This window comes from Sturnira hondurensis, unplaced genomic scaffold (assembly GCF_014824575.4).
Source record: "Sturnira hondurensis isolate 20B ecotype Veracruz unplaced genomic scaffold, ASM1482457v3 Scaffold0019216, whole genome shotgun sequence".
Taxonomy (NCBI): Eukaryota; Metazoa; Chordata; class Mammalia; order Chiroptera; family Phyllostomidae; genus Sturnira; species Sturnira hondurensis.
In genome coordinates this window covers 7,970,766-7,990,274 of record NW_028091847.1, presented here as the reverse complement: position 1 = coordinate 7,990,274, position 19,509 = coordinate 7,970,766, and the positions used below count along the sequence as shown (strand labels likewise).

General features: G+C 53.9%; 1 protein-coding gene across 4 annotated transcripts in view; it reads right to left on the bottom strand.

The window, feature by feature from the left end:
• LAMB3 (laminin subunit beta 3) overlaps nucleotides 1-19,509 on the bottom strand; it is a 58,016-nt gene that overhangs the window by 8,117 nt on the left and 30,390 nt on the right. For all 4 annotated transcript variants that reach the window (XM_037071034.1, XM_037071037.1, XM_037071036.1 and 1 more), the window contains exons 5-19: nucleotides 13,571-13,685; nucleotides 13,002-13,075; nucleotides 11,814-12,005; nucleotides 10,732-10,795; nucleotides 10,154-10,347; nucleotides 8,278-8,398; nucleotides 7,364-7,552; nucleotides 5,793-5,948; nucleotides 5,229-5,425; nucleotides 4,782-4,893; nucleotides 3,609-3,987; nucleotides 2,374-2,534; nucleotides 2,042-2,262; nucleotides 1,584-1,781; nucleotides 1,088-1,232 (exon numbers count right to left, since the gene is read on the bottom strand). In XM_037071034.1, coding sequence (XP_036926929.1) covers nucleotides 1,088-1,232; nucleotides 1,584-1,781; nucleotides 2,042-2,262; nucleotides 2,374-2,534; nucleotides 3,609-3,987; nucleotides 4,782-4,893; nucleotides 5,229-5,425; nucleotides 5,793-5,948; nucleotides 7,364-7,552; nucleotides 8,278-8,398; nucleotides 10,154-10,347; nucleotides 10,732-10,795; nucleotides 11,814-12,005; nucleotides 13,002-13,075; nucleotides 13,571-13,685 — 2,518 coding nt within the window. The remainder of the gene's footprint in view (nucleotides 1-1,087; nucleotides 1,233-1,583; nucleotides 1,782-2,041; nucleotides 2,263-2,373; nucleotides 2,535-3,608; nucleotides 3,988-4,781; nucleotides 4,894-5,228; nucleotides 5,426-5,792; nucleotides 5,949-7,363; nucleotides 7,553-8,277; nucleotides 8,399-10,153; nucleotides 10,348-10,731; nucleotides 10,796-11,813; nucleotides 12,006-13,001; nucleotides 13,076-13,570; nucleotides 13,686-19,509) is intronic.

Below are 19,509 nucleotides of genomic sequence, written 5' to 3'. Positions count from 1 at the left end.
GGGTCCCTCCTGCCCCTCTCGGCCTTGCTGTCTGCACTCAGAAGGGGCTTCTGCCTATTGAGAGCAAAGACGGCTCCGTAGTAGCAGGAAGAACCACCGTCATTACACTGAGCCCTCGGCTCCTTGTAACTAGGCTCCCAGCCAAGTGAATTCCCTGGCAGCAACCAGAAATCTAATAATATCAACTCATATTCCTGAGGCACCTTTAATTTTTCAAAACACATTTTATATCAGTTACTCAGCCCCCAGAAAAAACTTGTGAAATACTACCATCCTGGTTTGCAGAAGCAAAAAAAACGAGGCAAAGAGAAAAGCAACTGGCCCAAAGTCACCCAGATTCCTGAGTCCTGTCCAGGGAAGTTTCCACTCCCCAGGGTGGCATGGGAGGGGATCCGGTTCATTTATTTGTTCAACCAACGTTGGGTGTCTGGCTTCATGCTGGGCGCCAGTGACGCAGTGAACAAGACAGAAAGCCATCCATCCCTGCCCTCTGGGGGCTTACAGTCCAGCGGCAAACAATACACTCTGATACGAAGGAGTTCCACCACACAGGCTTGACCGGTGTGACATCAAAGGGGGATGGAGGGGAGGGGTCCACCAGAGGTCATGGTCACAAAAGCACCCCCCCCCCAGGAAATGATATGTAAGCTGAGACCTGGAGGACAGGAATCAGCAGCCTTAAGAGAGCATTTTAGGCACAGAGAAAGAAGTAAACATCTCAAGACAGGCAAGAGCCTGGCCTGTTCAAGGACAGTCAGTGAGCAAAGCAGGAAGAGCCAAGGCCGTCTACCCAGGAGGTGAGGAGAGGCCAAGATAAAGAGTTGGGAATTTATTCCAAGAACAAGGGGAAGCCAGGGAAGGATTTTAGGCACGAGTGGGGACATGACCCCATGTACATATTTTTCAAAGATGCTTTAGGCTGTTCTGTTGACAACAGGCCTGAGGGAGCAGGAGGAGAGGTGGGAGAACAGGCCATGGCCGCTGGCCAGCGGAGCAACGGGGCCTGGCCCAGGTGGGGTGGAGGTGAGGGAAGGAGGCGACGGGCTGTCCTGCCAGGACAGCAGGAGCGGGCCAAGCCCAGGCTCACCTGAGAGGAAGTCCCGGACTTGCTGGATAAGGAGCCGCGTGCGTCTGACATCTTCCTCCATCTGGGAGCGGCTGGTGCTCACCTGGGTCTCCAGGCGCTGCGCATCGGATTGCACCTGCGAGGCGGCCTCCTCGGCCGCCCTGATCTGCCGACACATACTAAGTCAGCAATTATCACAGCCCCAAGGGAACCTCTCAGCAGCCCCTCCAGAATTCCACAGACACCTGCTACCCAAGATCTACCTGGGAAACATTTGTAATGAACCCAGTTTGGTCCCAGATATTATAAAAGTAATGTGGACTCAGATAAAATAAAAGCCCAAAACACTGCCTACTTCTCGAAGTCTACTTCTCATTCACTGTGGGGGCCTGGGGCAAGGCACCTGACGCCTCTGGACCTTTGTCTCCTGACTGTAAAACAGGAGCTGACGTCCCCAGGGGGCTCTGTCCTCTCTGCCTCCTCTGGCGGGGGCCCACCTCACCTTGGTCGCACCTACCATCTGCCTGGTCTGCTGGAGCTGGGTGTTGAAGGCCCGCAGCTGCTCGGCCACCTGCCCTGCTGTCCGGAAGGCCGCGCCAGCCCTGGGCAGGGCGCCTCTGCAGTGGGAGCCACAGGCCGTGCCGTTGTCTCGGGGACAGAGCTCCCCAGGGCACGCTCCTGGGGTGCAGGCGGTCTGCCTGGAGCCCCCACAGAGCTGTGCAGAGAGGGGTGGTCAAAGAGGGTGTCCACTGCTCCTCAACAACCACTCCCATCTCACACAAATAGCCAGATATCTCCATGGCAACTGGGCACCAGAAATATGTTTCCTTGGCAACTACTGAGTACACCGTGAGGGGCCAAGGGTCAGGATGGGTGGGGGAGCAGGGTAGGTCCTGCTGGGAAATGCGTACAAGCAGTAGGTGTGTGAGGGCCGGGGCGGGGGTTCCAGGAACTGGGACTCCGCGCCTGACTCACCTTGTTGATGGTGGGTGTCAGGTCAGGGAGGGAAGCCATCTCCAGCTTCAGGGCTGCCAGCTGTGGGCCACTGGCTCCTCCTCCGCCTCCCACCTGCTTCTCCAGCCTCTCTACCTCTCTCCGGATGTCCCTGACTCGGCCCAGCCAGCGGGCGCTGTTGGAGACCTGCTGGGCAGCCTGGGATGACCGCTGATGGGCTGTGGTCAACATCTGGAAGGCTCCTGTGGGAAGAAGAGAGGGAATCCGAGTCACCCCTGGGCCTGGAGGATGGGAGGTGGAGGAGCGAGAAGGTGTGGCACGATGCACACGCCATCTGAGTCCCCACCCCTCACCTGAAGGGTCCGCGCTGCCGATCTTCTCAAACTGCTCCCTCTTATTCTGATACAGAACGAGGAGGCGATTGAGGCTTCTGTCCAGGCTCTCCAGGTCTCCTGGGAGGGTGAAGGCCTCCTCCTCTAGGGGCAGAGGGCGCTGGAGGTCCTGGAGGGTCCGCCTGAGACAGGAGAGGAGCCCTCACTAACATGTAGAACCAGCCCTCCCCTTGGAGAAACTGCTGGTAAGTCAGGAGGAACAGAGAGGCCTTCAGCAGAGGTAAGGGGATGCGGATGCCACAGGCTGAAGAAGATTCTGCTGGGCAAAGGCCTGCAGGGCCAGCCTAGCCACCTTCCACCCCTCTGCAGGCAGATGCAGCCAAAGCTCTCCTTCCTGGACTGCGTGACCCCGACACTCCCGATTCTCCTCCACGTGCCCACCGCTGCCCACCCCGACCCTCCTCTGGGCTCCCTACAGTCTGACCTCAGCTGCCACCCACACCACCCAGGTGCCCGAGGCGCTCTTCCGTGGTCCACACCTGCCCACTGAGCTCCCACAGCTGCTGCCCACTGGATGTCTCCACCTGAAGGGGGCCCCCCCGCCCAGGGGCCATTGAACTTGCAGCCTCTCGCCCTCCACCTTCAGGCTCAGGCATGGACTGCCCCTCGGGGCCTGCATGTCCAGCCTACCAAGGGCTGATGGACTCACTACTCCACTGTGAGACTCAGGCCACTCACAACCCTGGACGGCTCTGGGCACGGACAGTCAGCGAGGGCTCAGGACATGGAAACTAATTATGGAAGCTTCCAGAATCAAATCTCACCCACAAGGTGCCTCTGCTTGTGAGGGGATGTGGGTGCGGCTCCCGTTCCAAAGGCAAATACAAGTTATTTTTAGAGCCCCCGCCTCTCGGATGCCCTCCACCAGGGTGACTAATCTGGAGCTGACTCTCACAGGCAGCACCGGCGCTTGAAAGAACGCTGGGCTTGGGCTCCAGCCCACGCTCAGAGTCCCCTCAGTGGCCGCGTGTCTCTGTCACACCATCTATCTGTGCCTGTTTCCTCTTCTGAAAATGGAAGTGATAACACCCACCACACCAGCCACACAGGGCTACGGTGACGGTTAAAAGAGAGGATGCACATGAAAACACCGTGGAAACTGCAAAGGGCCCTGCCGACGTAAATAAAGGTTGTGATGCCCCTGCTGTGAGCCTAGGTGCTGTGATTCTAAGTGCTTGGCAGGCAAAGAGGATGACCTGAGAGAGAAGATGGCACTGGCCAGCTGGGCCACCTCCCGCTCCGTGGCCGGGGCACCGCCGAGAATGGCCTGGATCTGCGCAATCTTGCTCTTGGCATCCAGGATCCGGGAGGCCAGGCCGGGGTCCTCCAGGCCCGGACGGAGCCTCAGGGCGGCAGTGGCATTGAGGAGGCCGCTGAGGCGTAGGACCTGCTTCTGGAGGTCGGCATCGTAGGTCTGGAAGCAAGGATGGCAGGCCACACACACAGGGTAGCGGTCGCAGTAGCCTCGCTGGCACTGGTCACAGCGCGGCCCAGTCAAACCGGGGCGGCAGAGGCAGCGGCCTGAGGCCTTGTCACAGCCTGGGCCCTCGGTTCCCCGGAAGTCACAGTCACAGGCTAGGGGATGGAGAAAGGAGGCCGGGGTCAGGGAGATCAAGGTGTCTGGCAAGGAGAGTCTGAAGAGGAGGTCTGACCTCAGAGTCTTCCTCAGTTAGAACAAGACGGTCGGGGCCAGAATAAAATCACGGTGACGCCAGCAACAAAAGCAAGCACTTCCTTAGTATCCGCTGCTTGCCAGGTACTGTTCTAGGTCTCACACGCACATGCACACAGTAACTCACTTGACCTTCACAGCCTCTCCACGACAGAGTCAACCACCCTGACAGCCTCAATTTTTTTATAGATGAGGCAACTGACGCATAGAGCCATTGGCTGCAGCATGCCCCTTCCCCGGAGAAGGAAACCGAGGCCTGCAGCAGGGGCAAGACCTGCGCATGTCACTCAGTGAGGCCGAGCGAGAGCAGGCTTCATCGGGACACTTTTGTGGAGACTTGCCAACCTGAGTTCCTGGAGACATTATGCCTTCCCCTCTACGAAGAGGGAAGAACCATTCTCCCCTTCCTGCTGGGCCCTGGAGGTGGCTCTAGGAAATGCTTTCTCAGGGAACTGGGAGCAAAGCAACCCCCCCAACATGGGGACATGGAATGACCTCATGTCACTGGCCCAGGGCTGGGAAGCCAAGCAGGCTGGCTGGGGCAGTAGGGGACATCATGTGCTGTCACAAGGCCACCACGGCCCACAGTATATGCAGCACGAGTATCCCCCCATACCGCAGTCTACCCCCCACACCTCGAGCCCACCCAAATGCCCATCCCACACAGCCTCCACGCCCCCCATCAGCGGGCACAGACCTCGGCATCCCCCAGCCACGTCGCTGTAGGTCTGGTCCGGACACTGGCGGATGGAAGCAGCGCTGCAGGTCAGGCCCCCAGACCCTTCCCGACAGGGGCACTGTCCTGTGAACTGTGGGGAGAGCACCGTGAGGGGGCCTCCCAGAGCCCCGGCCTCAGAGCCCATCCCCCATCTCAGTGACCCCCAAACAAGGGCCCCCACTCAGAAACAAGCCCTTAAGTCAGAGCCAGAGTTGGGCTTGCAGAAGGGGTGATGAATGGCATCGCCAGAGCTTCAAAGCCAAGGAGAGAGGGACACTGGGTAGCCTCCCCAAAGGGGCTCGGGAAAGAAGCAGCCCAACCTGACTTTGGAAAGGCCCGGAAGGGCAGCGTGGAGGGGGGATGAATGTGCTGGTGGGCAGCCCCTTCTCCTGTTCAGGCCCCCACGGGGCCACCCCCACCATGTACCTGGTTGCACTGGGGACTGAGGGAGTTGTGTGGGTCGCAGGCACACGGCTCACAGCCCCGGCCACTGGCCAGCTTCCAGTGGTAGGGAGCGCACTGGTCACATTTGGGGCCCACCACATTGGGCAGACATAGGCAGCGGCCGCTCTCCTCATCACAGGGCATGTCCTGCCGGGACCCCAGGACACTGCAGTCACAGCCTGCAGGAGAGGGGCAGCTGAGCTAAGGAGACAGCTCACCAAAAACTCGCCCCCAGAGATCATGCACCAAGAGGGTATCAACCTGGGAGAAGAAGCAGGCAAGGCGGATCCCTCCAGATAATCTGGCTGACTCATAAAGCCGCTGAGATTCCCACCAGTTCCAGCACCTGCCAGCTTGGCTGCCCGCTCCACCTCCCACCAGCTGACTCAGTCCCACCTTCCAAACTGGGCCTGTGCTGCCACCTGCTGGAAGTCAGTGGCACAGCACATGGTGCACAGCACAGTGACCAGGAGCAATTCATGATTCTGGTCGCCCCCCCACCCCCCAGCCTGCTCCGTGTCGTGCCAGGCTGGGGACCCTACTCACGGTGGCAGCCCTGAGGGTTGGCGTAGGTGAGTCCTGTAAATCCAGGCTTGCACAGGTCACAGCGCTCCCCCTGCACATGTTCCTTGCACACACACTGCCCGGTCACTGGGTCACAGGGAACCCCCGGCACTGCCCCATCCGGGTCACACTCGCAGGCTGAGTGACAAAAGCAGCCACCACGGTAGGAATAAAGAAGAAAAGCACAGAGTTAAGAGCACATTGTAGGAGCCAGACTTGCTGCAGAAGGGCTTGCAATCTTACAGCCTCAGTCAAGTTATTTAACCCTTCTGTGCCTGTTCCCTCATCTGTAAAATGGGGATAGTTAGACAACCCTCCCAGGCTCCTTATGAGGGATAAATGAGTAAATGTGGCCTGGCCAGTGTGGCTCAGTTGGTTGGAGTCTTGTCCAGTAACCGAAAGCTTGTGGGTTCAATTCCTGGTGCAGGTGCGTGCAATCCCTGGTACGGGTGCGTATGGGAGGCAACCAATCAATGTTTCCCTCTCACACCTATGTTTCCCTCTCTCCCTTCCTTCTTTCCTTCCTCTATCTCTAAAAGCAATGAAAAAAATGTCATCGGGTAAGGAAAAAAGAGTAAATGTATCAGGGAACAGGGCTCGGCACATGGTAAGCGCCACACAAGTTTCATTGTGTTATTTCCTGAACAACTGCTGTGTGTGACTATCGGCACTCTTGCACGTTGCCCTAGGCAATCCTCACCGTAACCCCGAAAGGTGAAAATAATTGTCCCTCTCGGGCAGGTGAGGAGACTGAGGCTCAGAGATGGTGAAGAACATACTCAGGCCACACAGCCGGAAAGTGCTGGAAACAGAAGTCGAACTCAAGTTTTTCTCACTCTTTCCATAAACAAATAATATCAACAGGAAGTGATCCAACTTTCTTTCCCCACCACATCTGGACCGCTTTCCCTCAGGTGCCTTTCAAAACACGGACTCGCCGCCTCTAGGACGCCTTTCCTGAGTAACCCCGCCTGAACCCGAAGGCTTCCGTCAACTCGCTCTTTCCTGTATGAACCCCTGGGCCTCGTGGACCTGTTAGGTCACTCCTGAGTGTTCCATCGCTTTCCATTCATGTCTTTATTCAATCAACGTTCTGCGGGCATCAGTTATTCGCTTGCTGTTGTGCTAGGGCCCGAGGATACGAGATTTGATCTCTGCCATGGAGGAATCCTCAGTGTTTGGGGAAAATAGAAAAACACAGAGCAAACCACATTGCCGCCTGTAACGGCAATAACACGTAAAGACAGAGTGCTTTGCCCTTCTTTTTCCTGTGTGTGTGTGTGTGGTTTGTGTTTCCAAACCGTGTGTGGGTCTCTTGACAATAGGCACTGTCTATCTTATATCTACTTTTTTCTTTCCTTTGCCCAAAGTAAGGATCACAAGGATCGACTCACGGATTGATCAATGGTGCAGGTGATTTGCTTAGAGGTGCACAGCTAAGTTAAAACAATGGCCTCCTGAGGGCTTGTGTGTCCCTGGGGACATGTGCTCGGTTGTGTCCAGAGCAGATGGGGAGGAACAGACAGATGGTACCCTGGGGAGCTCCTACTCACGGATACAGGTCTCCTCAATGGGAGCACCAGGGCGCCGGTTCCGGAAATAGTGCAGCTGACACCGCTCACAGTTCTTGCCCTCCGTGTGGTCCCGGCAGTTGTCACACACCCCTCCGTGGGCGCCTTGGCTGTTGGCAAACGCAGTTGGGTCGAAGTGACAGGTCTCTGAGTGGCCGTTGCAGTCACATCCTGAAAAAGGAGTTCCCAGGGCTGCCGTTAGACCAGCGCCTTTGCCGTCCATGAGGTGCAGATCCCCTCACATCCCCCATTACCTCATTGGCATCTCACAACTCTGCAATATGCTTGGGCCTGGGAAATGGGGAAACTGAGGCCCGGGGAGACTTATGTAATTTATTTAATGCTATACAGCAAGTAAAAACACAGAATAGAGTGAGAACTCCAGCCTCCTGACTCCAAGTGTGGGGACTAACTCAAGAATAATGCCCGTGTTGGGCCAAAGAGAAAGTTCTGTGAATGGTCCATCCCAACCCTCCCCCATTGCAACCATGGGCTTCCTGCTGGGTCATGACCTCTGTCTGGGATGGGGACCCCCGCTTCCCTCATTTATGCAGAGAAAGGCCCTGACTCTAGGGAACCAGTGGAAGTAGGGAACCAGACATGTCCTGCCCAGAATAAGGCAAGGGAAGAGGCCAGAAGAGGAAGGACCTGCAAGAAGAAGCCTGTGGCAGCAAAGCGTGAGCCAAGCCCTGGTTTCTGCAGACCCAGCTGCAGGGAAGGATGGGGAGGCACGTGAAGGATGCAGCCCAAACACTGTCTTCATTCCCCCAGAGCAAGAAGAGCTTAAATTGCAGGGGGTACAACTAAGATTCCATTTAAATAATGAAGAATGCAACCTCTGTGTCCCAGGAGAGGTCACTGAGGCCCAGAGGGGCCAGCACCCCACTCAGTCATACTTTGGCACTCGTGTGGGTCCTTGTCCTCCGCCGGTCTCCAGGGCCGATTGTTGTAGAAGGGCGCACAGCGTTCGCAGTTGGGGCCGGCGGTGTTGTGCTGGCAGACGCAGACGTCGTGGACCTAGGACGGGGGCCATCAGCCGTCAGCAGTGATTATCAAAGGAATGGCCCAGGATGGACCTGCCCTCTCCCCTCTGGCCCTCTCCCCTACCACTCAGGGTTCAGCTCAGCTCCCAGCTCCTCCAGCCTTCACTCAACCCGGGTGACACCACTTGCGTGCCTGTGTGTGTGTGCGTGTGTGTGTGTGCGCGCGCGCGTTTCCGCACTGCTCCTCCAGCCAGATGTTCACAAGGTCGTTCCCAGTGTTGGGGTGCTCCTGTGATGCCCAATCCAAGCAGCACCCAGAAGGTACTCAGACACCCTGGCTGGTAAACTTGACTCTAAATTCGTGGGGGCCTCTAGATTTACATTCCAACAGTCTATGACTGAGGTTGTTTGGCTGATGGACTGCACGATGAATTGTTACTAGACTCATTAGGGTATAAAGATAGAATAACGGTTGCATGATAATTGTCTTCCAAATGAAGGCCAGCATCCTCAGCCTGGCATTCAAGGACCTGTATGTTCAGCCCATCTCATCTCCCACTCCCTCCTGACAGCACAGCCGGGCTGAGCTTTGGAGCAGCAACCTCCGCAAGCCCTACCTTCCTCTCCTTTTGCTTTTGCTGATGGCCTTCTTTCTGTCTGGAATACCTCTCTCCCTCTTCACCACCCCAATCCTGCTAGCTACAAGGGCACCCCCCTCATGGGTCTCTCTGCTTCCTCTACTTCCATGGATTTCAACCCTGAACGTGCTTCAGAATCATATGGGGAGCTTTTAAAAAAAAAAAATACCAACAACAGGCCCAATTCAATCAGAATCTCAGGGGCAAGGGCCAGGCATGGGTGCTTTATAAAGTGGCGATTCCTTTGTGCAGCCTGATTTGAGAGGCGCGGGGGCTGGGGGTGCCCTCTCCCTGTGCTCTAGCCCACCGCACTCTGTATTGCACACATTCACAGGCTTCTGTTCTGGTCCTCTGTCTATGGTCCCCAGTAGACGGAGGGGCTGGTCCCCCTCTGGTCTCCTCTGCAGCCCAGGGCAAGAGCTAGCCCGGAAGTGGAAAGAATAAAGCTGACTGATGTTCATTTCACCTGTATTTCCTTCTCAGGCTATATTACATGAATTTTTGGCATCTGTGTATGGACAGGGCAAATATCATGCTACCATATGTTAATGGAACTGAAGCCCTAGAACAATGAAGCTACAGCTCCCTCTGCTTCTGAGCCCAGGGTTCTCCTCGACGGGCGGTTCTCAAATTCGTTTTCACAGCTGAAAGCCCCTGGGCTGCTGGGTAGGCCGCAGCCCGTCATCTCTCCCTCCCCCCGCCCCACCCTTGATGGTCCAACTCGTCTGGTCTGGGGCGCACTTAGCATGCATGTGTTAGACTCTGTTCTCTCACCCTGCCCTATCTCTCACCACTAAATGGGACTTCACAGTCCCCAAACCAGGAGCTCTCGACCCTGGCAGTACATTAGAATCACCTCCAAGCTTTAAAACAGTAAAGGGCTGTGCAGTATTTTCAGCTCCCCAGGAAATTAGCATGCCTCATCAGGGTTGAGACGTTTGCCTCACACTCCCCGCAATACCCACTCGTGTCTCACGTGCAACTGAAAATACCACAATGCAGGTCTAAGGCAGTGCTACCAATGCCTGACCTCGGAAATGACAATCAGACTTAAATTTGGTGCCCACCCTGCTTTAGGGGGAGCCTCACAGATGTCGTTAGTTGTGCTGGGCTGCCCCTTTCTCTGTACCCTTCCCACCCCGGACTGTCACCTTCACAGCGGTGGAGGGGCCTGCGGGGGCTCTGGGCTCAGGGGCGCAGCGGTCAGCATGGCCATGGCAGAAGCAGCTCCCGTGCAGCCGCAGCTGGGACACTGCATAGTAGGCACTGGGGGGAAGGTAGCCCCTCTGGGGTACAGGGGCCAGCCTGGTGAAGTTGATCCTCAAGTTTGTGATCTCCCCCAGCTCTGAGAGGGGCAAACACAGGAAGGGAGAGGGTGGGAAAAGACAATAAAGAAAGGACATTAGAGGCTGACAGAGGGCCCAGGGGCAGGGTGGAAAAGGGAAGGCGTTCTGGCTTTAGCATCCCTTCTCTGCCTTCTCGAGGTCATCCTGGGGCTGTCGTTCCCATCCTCAACCCTCTAAGGCAGAAAGGACACACACACAAACACTCCAACTTGGGTCTTTTGTGTCTCCGGGACCACCATGGTACCTCTATGAGGTAAACGGGCAAGTAAGTATTCAGTTCAGCCGTGTGGTCAGAAACACCATAGACCAGGACACCTTCACGAACTGGGTTCCAACCCTGTTCTGTTTCCCACCCAAAAGGCTAGAGGGTCAGCCACACCAACCTTGAATTTTTTGGCTTTGAGTTGCTGGAATCCTAGAGGCTAAATCCATAAGGTTAAGCTGGACCTACAAAGAGAGGAAAGAGGGAGGCACTGAGGAGGAGGTGGGATGTATTTCCAAGCCCAGAAGCCTCCTTTCCATTCAGCACCCTGCCTTTCTCATGCTACACCAAGGTCCTCCCAACCTGGAATCTGAGACCACCATGGACGTGAGGCTGCCAACGGCCCTTGGAGAGCAGGACCCCTGGGCCCTAAATGAGTGCGTGAGTGTGTGCATACCGTCTCTCCTCTCTATTGAAAATATAGCCATCCCAGGAACTTTCTGATTTCCCTGGGTCAGAAATTATAGCAAGATATATAATATACAAAAAAGGCTTAGGGAATACCAATTTTCCAAAACCCAGGATGAATGACGGGACCCAGAGCCCAGGGATATGTGGGTGTGGTGACTACCGACCTTTAGACCCCAATTTCAGCGAGGTGTTTTCTTTTTAAAGAAAGAACAAATGGCTTCCGGCCGGTTTGTGGGAAGAGCAGTTATGGAAGAAATGAAAGAATTTGACCCTGGGTGGGAGAATTCAGGGAGAAGCATTTTGAGCTGTTTCTAGAAGTGGGTTCTCATTCCTAGTTCAGGGTTCGAGTTTCAGTGAACTTCCCTCAAAAAACAAATGGGGGTAGATGAATGGATTACATGGAAATGTTCGTTTTTGTGTTAAACGCTCCCTAAGTAAAATCAGAGATTAAATTAAATGTGTGTCATTTGCTCACTTGACTCTAAGTAGCCATCTCAAAGTCAGCTGGACCCTCTCCACCATGGGGACAGGCCAAAGAGCTGTGTGGGAGGCAACCATGGCAGAGGGCGGGGCTGGGTCACACAGGGCACGCAATGTGTTTCTGAAATACCCCTCCTGGGCAGGCCAAGAGGACAAGCCGCACATGTTTGGAGGGCGCAGAGCTCAGGAAAGACATCAAAGAGTACTGCCTGAGTCTGTTCTCGTCTCTTCTCCAGTGTCTGGGGGAAGGTGTGAGTGAGGCGAAGGCAGACACCTCTCCGTGGGTACCCTTTCAGGGGCCTTGCCACTTACCTTGCCCCCATCTTGGTGCGGGTTAGTCCTCTGGGGCAGAGACCGGCACCGAGCATCCCGCCAGCTCTGAGGCTGGCCCTGGTGGACTCGGGGAAAGGCAGACGTGCAGTCAGCAGCCAGATACTGGTACACGTGCCAGGTCTTACCAAAGTCCGAGGAGCGCTCAATCAGCATCCCGGCGGGCAGGTGGTCCTGCAGAGACACAGACAAGGTCAGGCCTGAGGAGCCGAAGCGTCTTCCCTGCATGTACTCAGGCAACATGAGGATTTTGATTTAGCTTTATTTATCTTTAAATCCTGACATCTGGCAGCAAATCTAACATATAATCAGTGTTCTGTACGTCTATAGCAACAATGGACAAATCCATACATGAGGAATGACAATAAAACAATGAAACTAATGGTGTCCACCCAAATGAATGTCACCCATCAAAGCTGTCACCCTAGAAATTGGGTGTTAACCCAAGAAATCTGGCTCCATTGCTTTTTATTCACAGCTCATTCTAACTCCTGAAAATGGTATCGCCCTTCCTGACCATCTAATCTTCATAACCAAACTTCATCCTTAAATATTTGACTATTTCTGTAGAAATCAACTCTCTGAAACAAAGGAAAAAATGACCAGTCGCAGGTGAATAAAAGTCCTCCCTCCAGGAGGAACTTCTCTGAGGAGGCCAGTCTTAAAGCCGGACCCGGAAGTACTTTGGGGAGTAAGAGCCTGGATGAGCAGGGAGCTCACCACAAGGGCTGCTTCAAACACACCTCTTCGTGTGGACTGACGGCCCGGTTCCCGGCTGTGTGTTCAACTCAGTGTCATCCGCAAACATATTAAAAAAGAGTGTACTGAGCAGACACAACGTACAAGTGACAGGCCCAGAAGAACTGGTGCCTGGCAGCGCTGACTCACTTAGATGTGTCGAGGGCGAGGGAGGCAGAGAGGAAGTGGATGGATAACCACTGCACAGCAAAGACAGGGAGTCTGGAAGTGCCACTGTTCTCCCCAGAGTGGGGCCTTAGTGTCACCATTACATAGTCTCAGGGTAAATGTCCCCCAGCCTGGAGGAGGGGGTCTGCCCAGTGTGTGGTGCCACCACCCCAGCCCAGGCAGACTGGAACCCTGCTTCTCAGGAGTCAGCCCACATCACCCAGTGTCCCCGCTCCTAGCCCTTGCCATCCCCAGGAAGCGCACCTTAAAGTCCACTGTGATGTCTCGAAGCTGGAATCTCCTGTCCAAATCCAGCTGCAGAGAGACAGGGTTCGCATCTAGAAGGACGAAAGGTAGGAACCTCAGACCAGAGAATTTCCTCCTTCCCAGCCTGTAGAAGGCCCTGGACCACACCAACTCGAGGAAATCAGACATCCTGTAACTTGGCTCCCCAACCTCCCTCTGGGGAGACACGGCACCAGCCTGTTTCTACTTATGTTACCTATCCGAGGTCCTCTGTGTGTGGGCCAGACTTCCTACCCATCATGACTTGCTGCTCCTGCTACCTTAAAGGGTTTCAACTTGTCTATTCAACATAGACCTGCTCCCAAAACTCCACTGTCCCAACAAGCCCATTGTGGGTAAGTGGGATGGAATCCCAGCAACACCTGAAAGGCCTCAGATCTGGAGACAAAGCTTCTGCTTGTCAACGACCACACTTCAGAGCCACAGGAAATGCCTGGGAAACCCAAAGAGTGCCCAGGCACCCTCGAGCCACCCCCAGCTGTGGAAGCCTCCACGCGCTCAGCCCCCTGGAGGTGGCAGGCCTTTACCGTTCTGTGACTGCCACCAGCGCGTGGGGCCCGAAGACGAAACCACATTCTCCACTCGGTGACTGTTGTAGTTGTGACGCAACCTGGAGTCGCACTTGCAGCATTTCATCCGCCACTGCGGGGCAGGGAGACAGCAGATTCAGGCGTGGGGTCCAGACGGAGGTCTCCCCTCGTGCCATTCCCTCCATGCAAACCCTCCCCCCTCCCACAGGGATCCGCTGGTTTCATCAATACACTTGGAAGGATTCACCCCTTAAAACACGGATATTGACTGTCTTTTAATTTAATTCCTCTGTGTTCACCCTAAGACGTAGCTAAGTGAATAGTAAATAGATGTCAGGATTAGGAAAGAGGTCTGAGGTAGTAGAAAAAAATCTCTGGTATTTGCCTCAAAGAGAAACTTGAAAACCGTGCTGGGGCGGGGGCAGGGTGGGGAGGAAAAGCACATTCATTTAGCGTCTACTATGTACGTGCTAAATGCAGACTACAGTGTTTTATGTGTCATCTCACTTAAGCCTGGAAGCCTGGGGAAAACTGCATTCCTGAAGAGGGGACAGCCAAGCAGGAAGGGAATTTGGGGGCTCCAGTCCTAGCTTTGTCAACTCACACTCTGGGCTCAGTTTTCTCCACTGTAAGTTGGGTGAAGGTTGGAAGAGTCATTCAATCATTCACCAAGTACTGGTGTGTCATCTTGTACTATGTGTGAGACCCTGTTCTGGCCTCTGGGGTTATACTAGTGAAGAAAACGGCTCTGAAGTCAGGAAGCCGACATTCTGGTAACATTTACATCATCTATAAAACCTTCCAACCCTGATATCTGGGACTTGAGGATCCTGTTTGGCATGCTCTACCCACAGGAGAGAATCCTGGGGTCCCCAACCTAATGGGACTCTGTAGGCAGGCAGTCCCAAGGCCGGGAAAGCATGCAACCCTGGGGCTGAGGACAAGGGCTCCTTGCCCCCATGCCGGAGTGAGACAAGAGACAGAACGGAACACCGTGGGCTCCACAGGAGGGTAGAGATCGCCGGGAAAAAGCACGTGGCTGGAAAACACGGCCCTCGTTTTTTTAGCTGCGTGTACACATACCCCACAGAGGCAGCACGACCTTGTCCAAGCTGCCCCCCGGCCACACACATAAAATTGTTTTCTCTGAGTAACCGTGGTCCCAAACCTTGTGCCCAGTGTAAAGAACACTGTTCCGAGGGCTCCAAATTTACCCTTAAGTAGAAGCAAGGCGTGGGCAAGAACCACCCTGACCTGCTGGTCCTTCTGGGTAGAAACGACTGTCCCTCCACGCACGCCCTGTGCCTCTGCCTTTCCCTAAGCCTCCGTCTCTGAGGGCTTTGGCTCCTGACCCTCTGCCCTGCCCAGGGAAGGTGGTAAGCTAACAAGGCGATTATCTGCGGAACTGATTAACTCAATCCCCAAAGGGGGCGGTAACTCAATCCCTTTGGGGGATTGAGTTCATTAATACGCCAAGCCTGTGGCTTAGTGTTGAAACGTCCTTGCCCAGCACCATCTTTCCTCTCCACAGCTGACAGCTCTCGGAACCGTGAATCCGGCCCTCCCGGCTCCCTGAACCTCTGCTTCCCACCCCTTTCTATCTCCAACCTGCAAAGTCAGAGAACTGTCACCGTCCTGGTGCTTGGAGCTGTCTTTCCCAAGTCCACAAGTGCTTTTTTAAACAGCAAGTCTTGGGTCTTTGATACTCCAATAATGGCAGGCACGCATGCCCTCCGTACAACAGCACCCACTGCCCCCACCCCTCTCTGTCCCTGTGAATTCCTTGCCCCGCCACGTTTTTCTTCATGGTGCCTATCTCCACTCGATATACTGTGCACTTATTGTCTATCTGTTGGCTTATAGTGATTGTTTATTGTCTTCCTCCCCTGGTAGAATGGGTGGGTACTCCACGAAGACAGAACTTACCGTCCTTTACTGCTGTATTCCCAGTGCTTGGAAAAGTAACTGGCACATAGTAGGCCCTCGAGAAATACTTGTTGAGTGAATAGTAAATGCTCAGTAGTGTCAACGTGTTCATTAAAGTTATATTACTAGACACTCCTTCCTACACTCAAGAGGGGGCGCCGTGAGGAGGTAAGAAAGCAGCAATAGTGAGTGATGGAGGGCCTACTATGTGCCAGGTACTGCACTCGGAGTCCCAGAGCAGTAACTTATTTAAGCCCCGTAACAACCCTGCGTGGTAAGGACCACGACGCCTATTTTACATATGAGGAGACTGAGGCTCACGGTGGTTCTGTGACTTCCCTATTGACGGATGGGCAGTGTGGGCACCAGCAGCAGAGAGGGACTCTTCCCTCCTCTCTCTCTCTTTCTCCCTGCCCCCTTTTCCTGTCACCCTCTCATTTTCACTAGAAACCAGCTGGGTACACAGCTATCACGGGAAGTATGGTCAAAGGGGACAATCTCTGCCTCACCCAAAGGCCGGCTCTGACCCTGAAGCTGACCGTGGGGGAGGCCAAGGCCGAGAAAACACCTTGGAGGGAAAGCCAGCGTCTCAGGTCGACCCTGCTCAGTTAACACAGAGCCTGCAGATCTGTCAGCGGTGAAATAAATACACTTGAAATAATCCTTTCTGGGCAAGAGAAGCCTCTGGCTGGAATCTGACTCTCCTCCATGACCCTATTTTGGTCTCTGGCAGAGAGAATGCCCCTCTCCCCACTCAGCCCAGCCTCTCAGGGGAAGACGTCTCTACTCCCCGTCCTCCGTCTGCACTCAGCACTCGTCCCACGGAGAGATGGGGGCCAGCTGTCTTCCGGCAGCCTGTCACCAAAGCTGTCTCCCCAGCCCCGCTGGGAGCTGATCCCAGGCTATTCCTTGGCCGTGAGAATGCCAGAAATGAGGCTCTTTCCTTCCTGGGGCCAAGGAGTGTAGGAGCTGGAACAGTAAAGCCTGAGACTTGGAAAATGCCCTTGGTATTTTCAACTGATAGAATATTGTGTAACGAATAAAAATACTGCCTGGAGGGATATGGAGAAAAATGCTTGTAGTATAATATTTTCTGAAAAGAAGTTGGGAATAAACTTGTGTCTACATCATGAGCACAAGAATATATTTTTAAAGAAATAGAAAAATGTGAGGAAGGAAATATACCAACATTAGAAAATTGCTGATATTCACCCAGTTTAACCTATAAAAAATTGCACCTGCATGCAGTTAACCTATTATCTCTGGGAAGTGGGATTACAGGTAACTTTTCTTCTGCCTTTGTAGTTTTTTTACAGTTTACAACTTTCATACTTTGGATAGATATTAAGTTTTAGATGCAGGAAAATAGTATCGTAAAGTAAAAATGTCCCGGCTGTTCGGGGTGGGCTTGTCCCCGGCCTCCTCACTCTGTCCTCACAGCCTGGGGTGCCCACGCCCTCTCCGCCTTCCTCCCACATGGGCAGCACTGGTGGAGAGATCTGATGGCCCCCACACTTAACGCTACGTGCTGCTTCCCACAGGGACACAGCTAGAGGAGGGCTGTACCTCAATCCTCAGAGGCAGGCTAAGCCAGTGAGCTTAGGACAGGTATTTTAAGTAGTTCTGCTTGTCAACCACCTAGCAGGACGGTGGCCTGAAATAGAACAGCTCATGGCAGAAGCCCACATAAGACAAGCTGCTAGTTTCTTCTTTGTCCTTGGGCCTCCGTTTCCATTTGTATTTTACTTTTGTATGCTGTGTATTCTTGTATTCTATGCAGTATATATATGAATGTGTGTGTGAGATTCTCAAAGTAAAGCTGTCCCCCCTGGTGTGTGCTTCGTGCCTCTGCCTTGCCCAGGGATGGAAGCTCTCAGCTGCAGCTGTTTCCTCTCTGGGGTCATTTGGCCGGCGCTGCCCTGGCTGCGCTACCTCGCAGACACAGCATCATTATCAATCCAGCCTGACAGGCCTCCAGCCAGTTTGGCTCCTGCTTGCTCTGCATCTGACAAGGCTGAGCCTCTTCCCTTATCGTGGAGCCTTCCAGAATCTCAGCTCAGTCTGGCCAGAATACCCCCACCCCCACCCTGAGAACTCAGGGAGGGCACAGGAAAGAGCAAGAGCCAGCAGGAGCCTTAATCACAGTGGAGAGGGGTGGGTAAAGGAAGGCAATGCAAAGCAGAGCTCTGCCTTTGCAGGAAACAGAATGAATTCTGGGGGCAAACAGAAGAACAGGCTCTGGTTAGACATGGCTCAGATCCCTCCCAGGAGCAAGCCAGAGGCTGCCTGTATCAATGTAAGGAGCTATAGAGCTACAGTCAAGGTCATGGCTGGCAGCCAGGGCCCAAAGAAAGAAAGTAAAGGACAAAAAAAATTAGCTCTCTGAAAAGACATTTCTTCCACTTTAGTTTCCTTATTGGTAAAATATAGGGGTGGGATGAGATAATAAAGTTCCTTCTTACTCTAACATGCTCTTAGAATTCTCCATCCAGCTTATCAGCTCAGAAGTTAGACATTCCAAGCAAGAATGCAAAGGATGCAAGAGAAACAAGTCTGTGGCCAGGGCCCATCCTGGAGAAAAACTCTCCCCAGCAAAGTGGACAGGGAAAGAAAGGGCCCTTGAGGCCTTTGGTCAGCAAGGCCTCCATTAGTTCTCTCTGGGATCCACAAGCTTCACCATTTCCATATCACTGGATATGGCCAGCAAAGCTCAAAAATCAGGGCATGCCGCAGTGTTGGATAGGAGAAGTGTCTCAGTGCTAGGAGGTACATTTTGACCAAAGCCTAATTCCACACCACCCTATCTCCACCCAAACTAAATTCAGAAAGGTCACTTTCTGAGGCTGATTATACGGGTGGTGTATACCGCATATCCAGAAATTACACTGCACCACGCTCTCTCCTGAGCACCGTCTGGTGTCACCCCCCTTTCACCCTTCCAAAACCTCTGGGGTGGGTGCCTTACGTGAAATGGTGGGTAGCCTTATTTCACAGACTGGGAAGGCAAGTCTTAGAAAAGTTAAGAAATGTGTCCACGTCCACAGAGCTAGGAAGAGAGGAAGCCTGGATTTCTGCCCTAGGCTACCTGCTCCAAACCTTCCTGTCCTGTCCTGATTCAAGGGGCACAGTGGTCACTTGGCAACCATGGAGAATTTCAGGGACTACAATTGGTTGTCAAGATGCTCCTTCTCTTCTGTCCTGGGAAGGGCAGCTCCTGCCTCAGCCCAGACCTCTACAGAACAAGGGTCCCCAAGAGCTGCGTGCAGAGAGGTGGTTTGTGTGCCTGGACTTCTCCAGGTTCTACCAGTGACAATGGTCCCTACAGTCCCTGAAACAAGGAAAACCAGGTAGGTCTGCAAGACATTGTCCAGAAACTTCTAGGGGCCTGAACCGAAGGAGCAATGGGGTGCCAGGGCAGGTCAGCAGGCCGGTGAGGCCTCCCAGGCTTGTACCCAGGCCTTCCCACCACACCTTCCCCCTCATCTCTCATTTCAGCTCCACACACCACACTCCTCAACCCACCACAGCTAGGACCCAGGAATCTGCCATGCCTCCAACCCGAGTTTTGCTTTCCTCTGGTGACAACTCTCTTCCTCAATGTCCCTTTCCATTTTTTTCTATCCTCTCAAAACTCACTCATTTTGGGTCTTACTCTCTTGTGACCTTTTGCAAAAGCCACAGCTGATTTTCTCATGAGCCAACCCTTGCTGAGACCTAATAGGTTGATACGGTTGAGAATAGATTGATACCGTGCCTTTCCCAAGGGTGTTTGCATTTTAAACGAGGAAACGAACAATGCTTCCTCCAAAAGAGTGAATCCCCAGTGGTAAGAGCGTTGAGAGTTTCAGACTTGCAGAGACCTCCTGAGCAGCAGGGTATCCGATATTTTGGTCAGAGACAGTCTCAGAGCCCTCTGAGAGAGCATGGAGGATGAGGAGCTCAAGACCTACATGTACACGCCCTCTGCCTACACATTAGCCATGCCAAAGGTCAAGAAAACAGACAGTCAT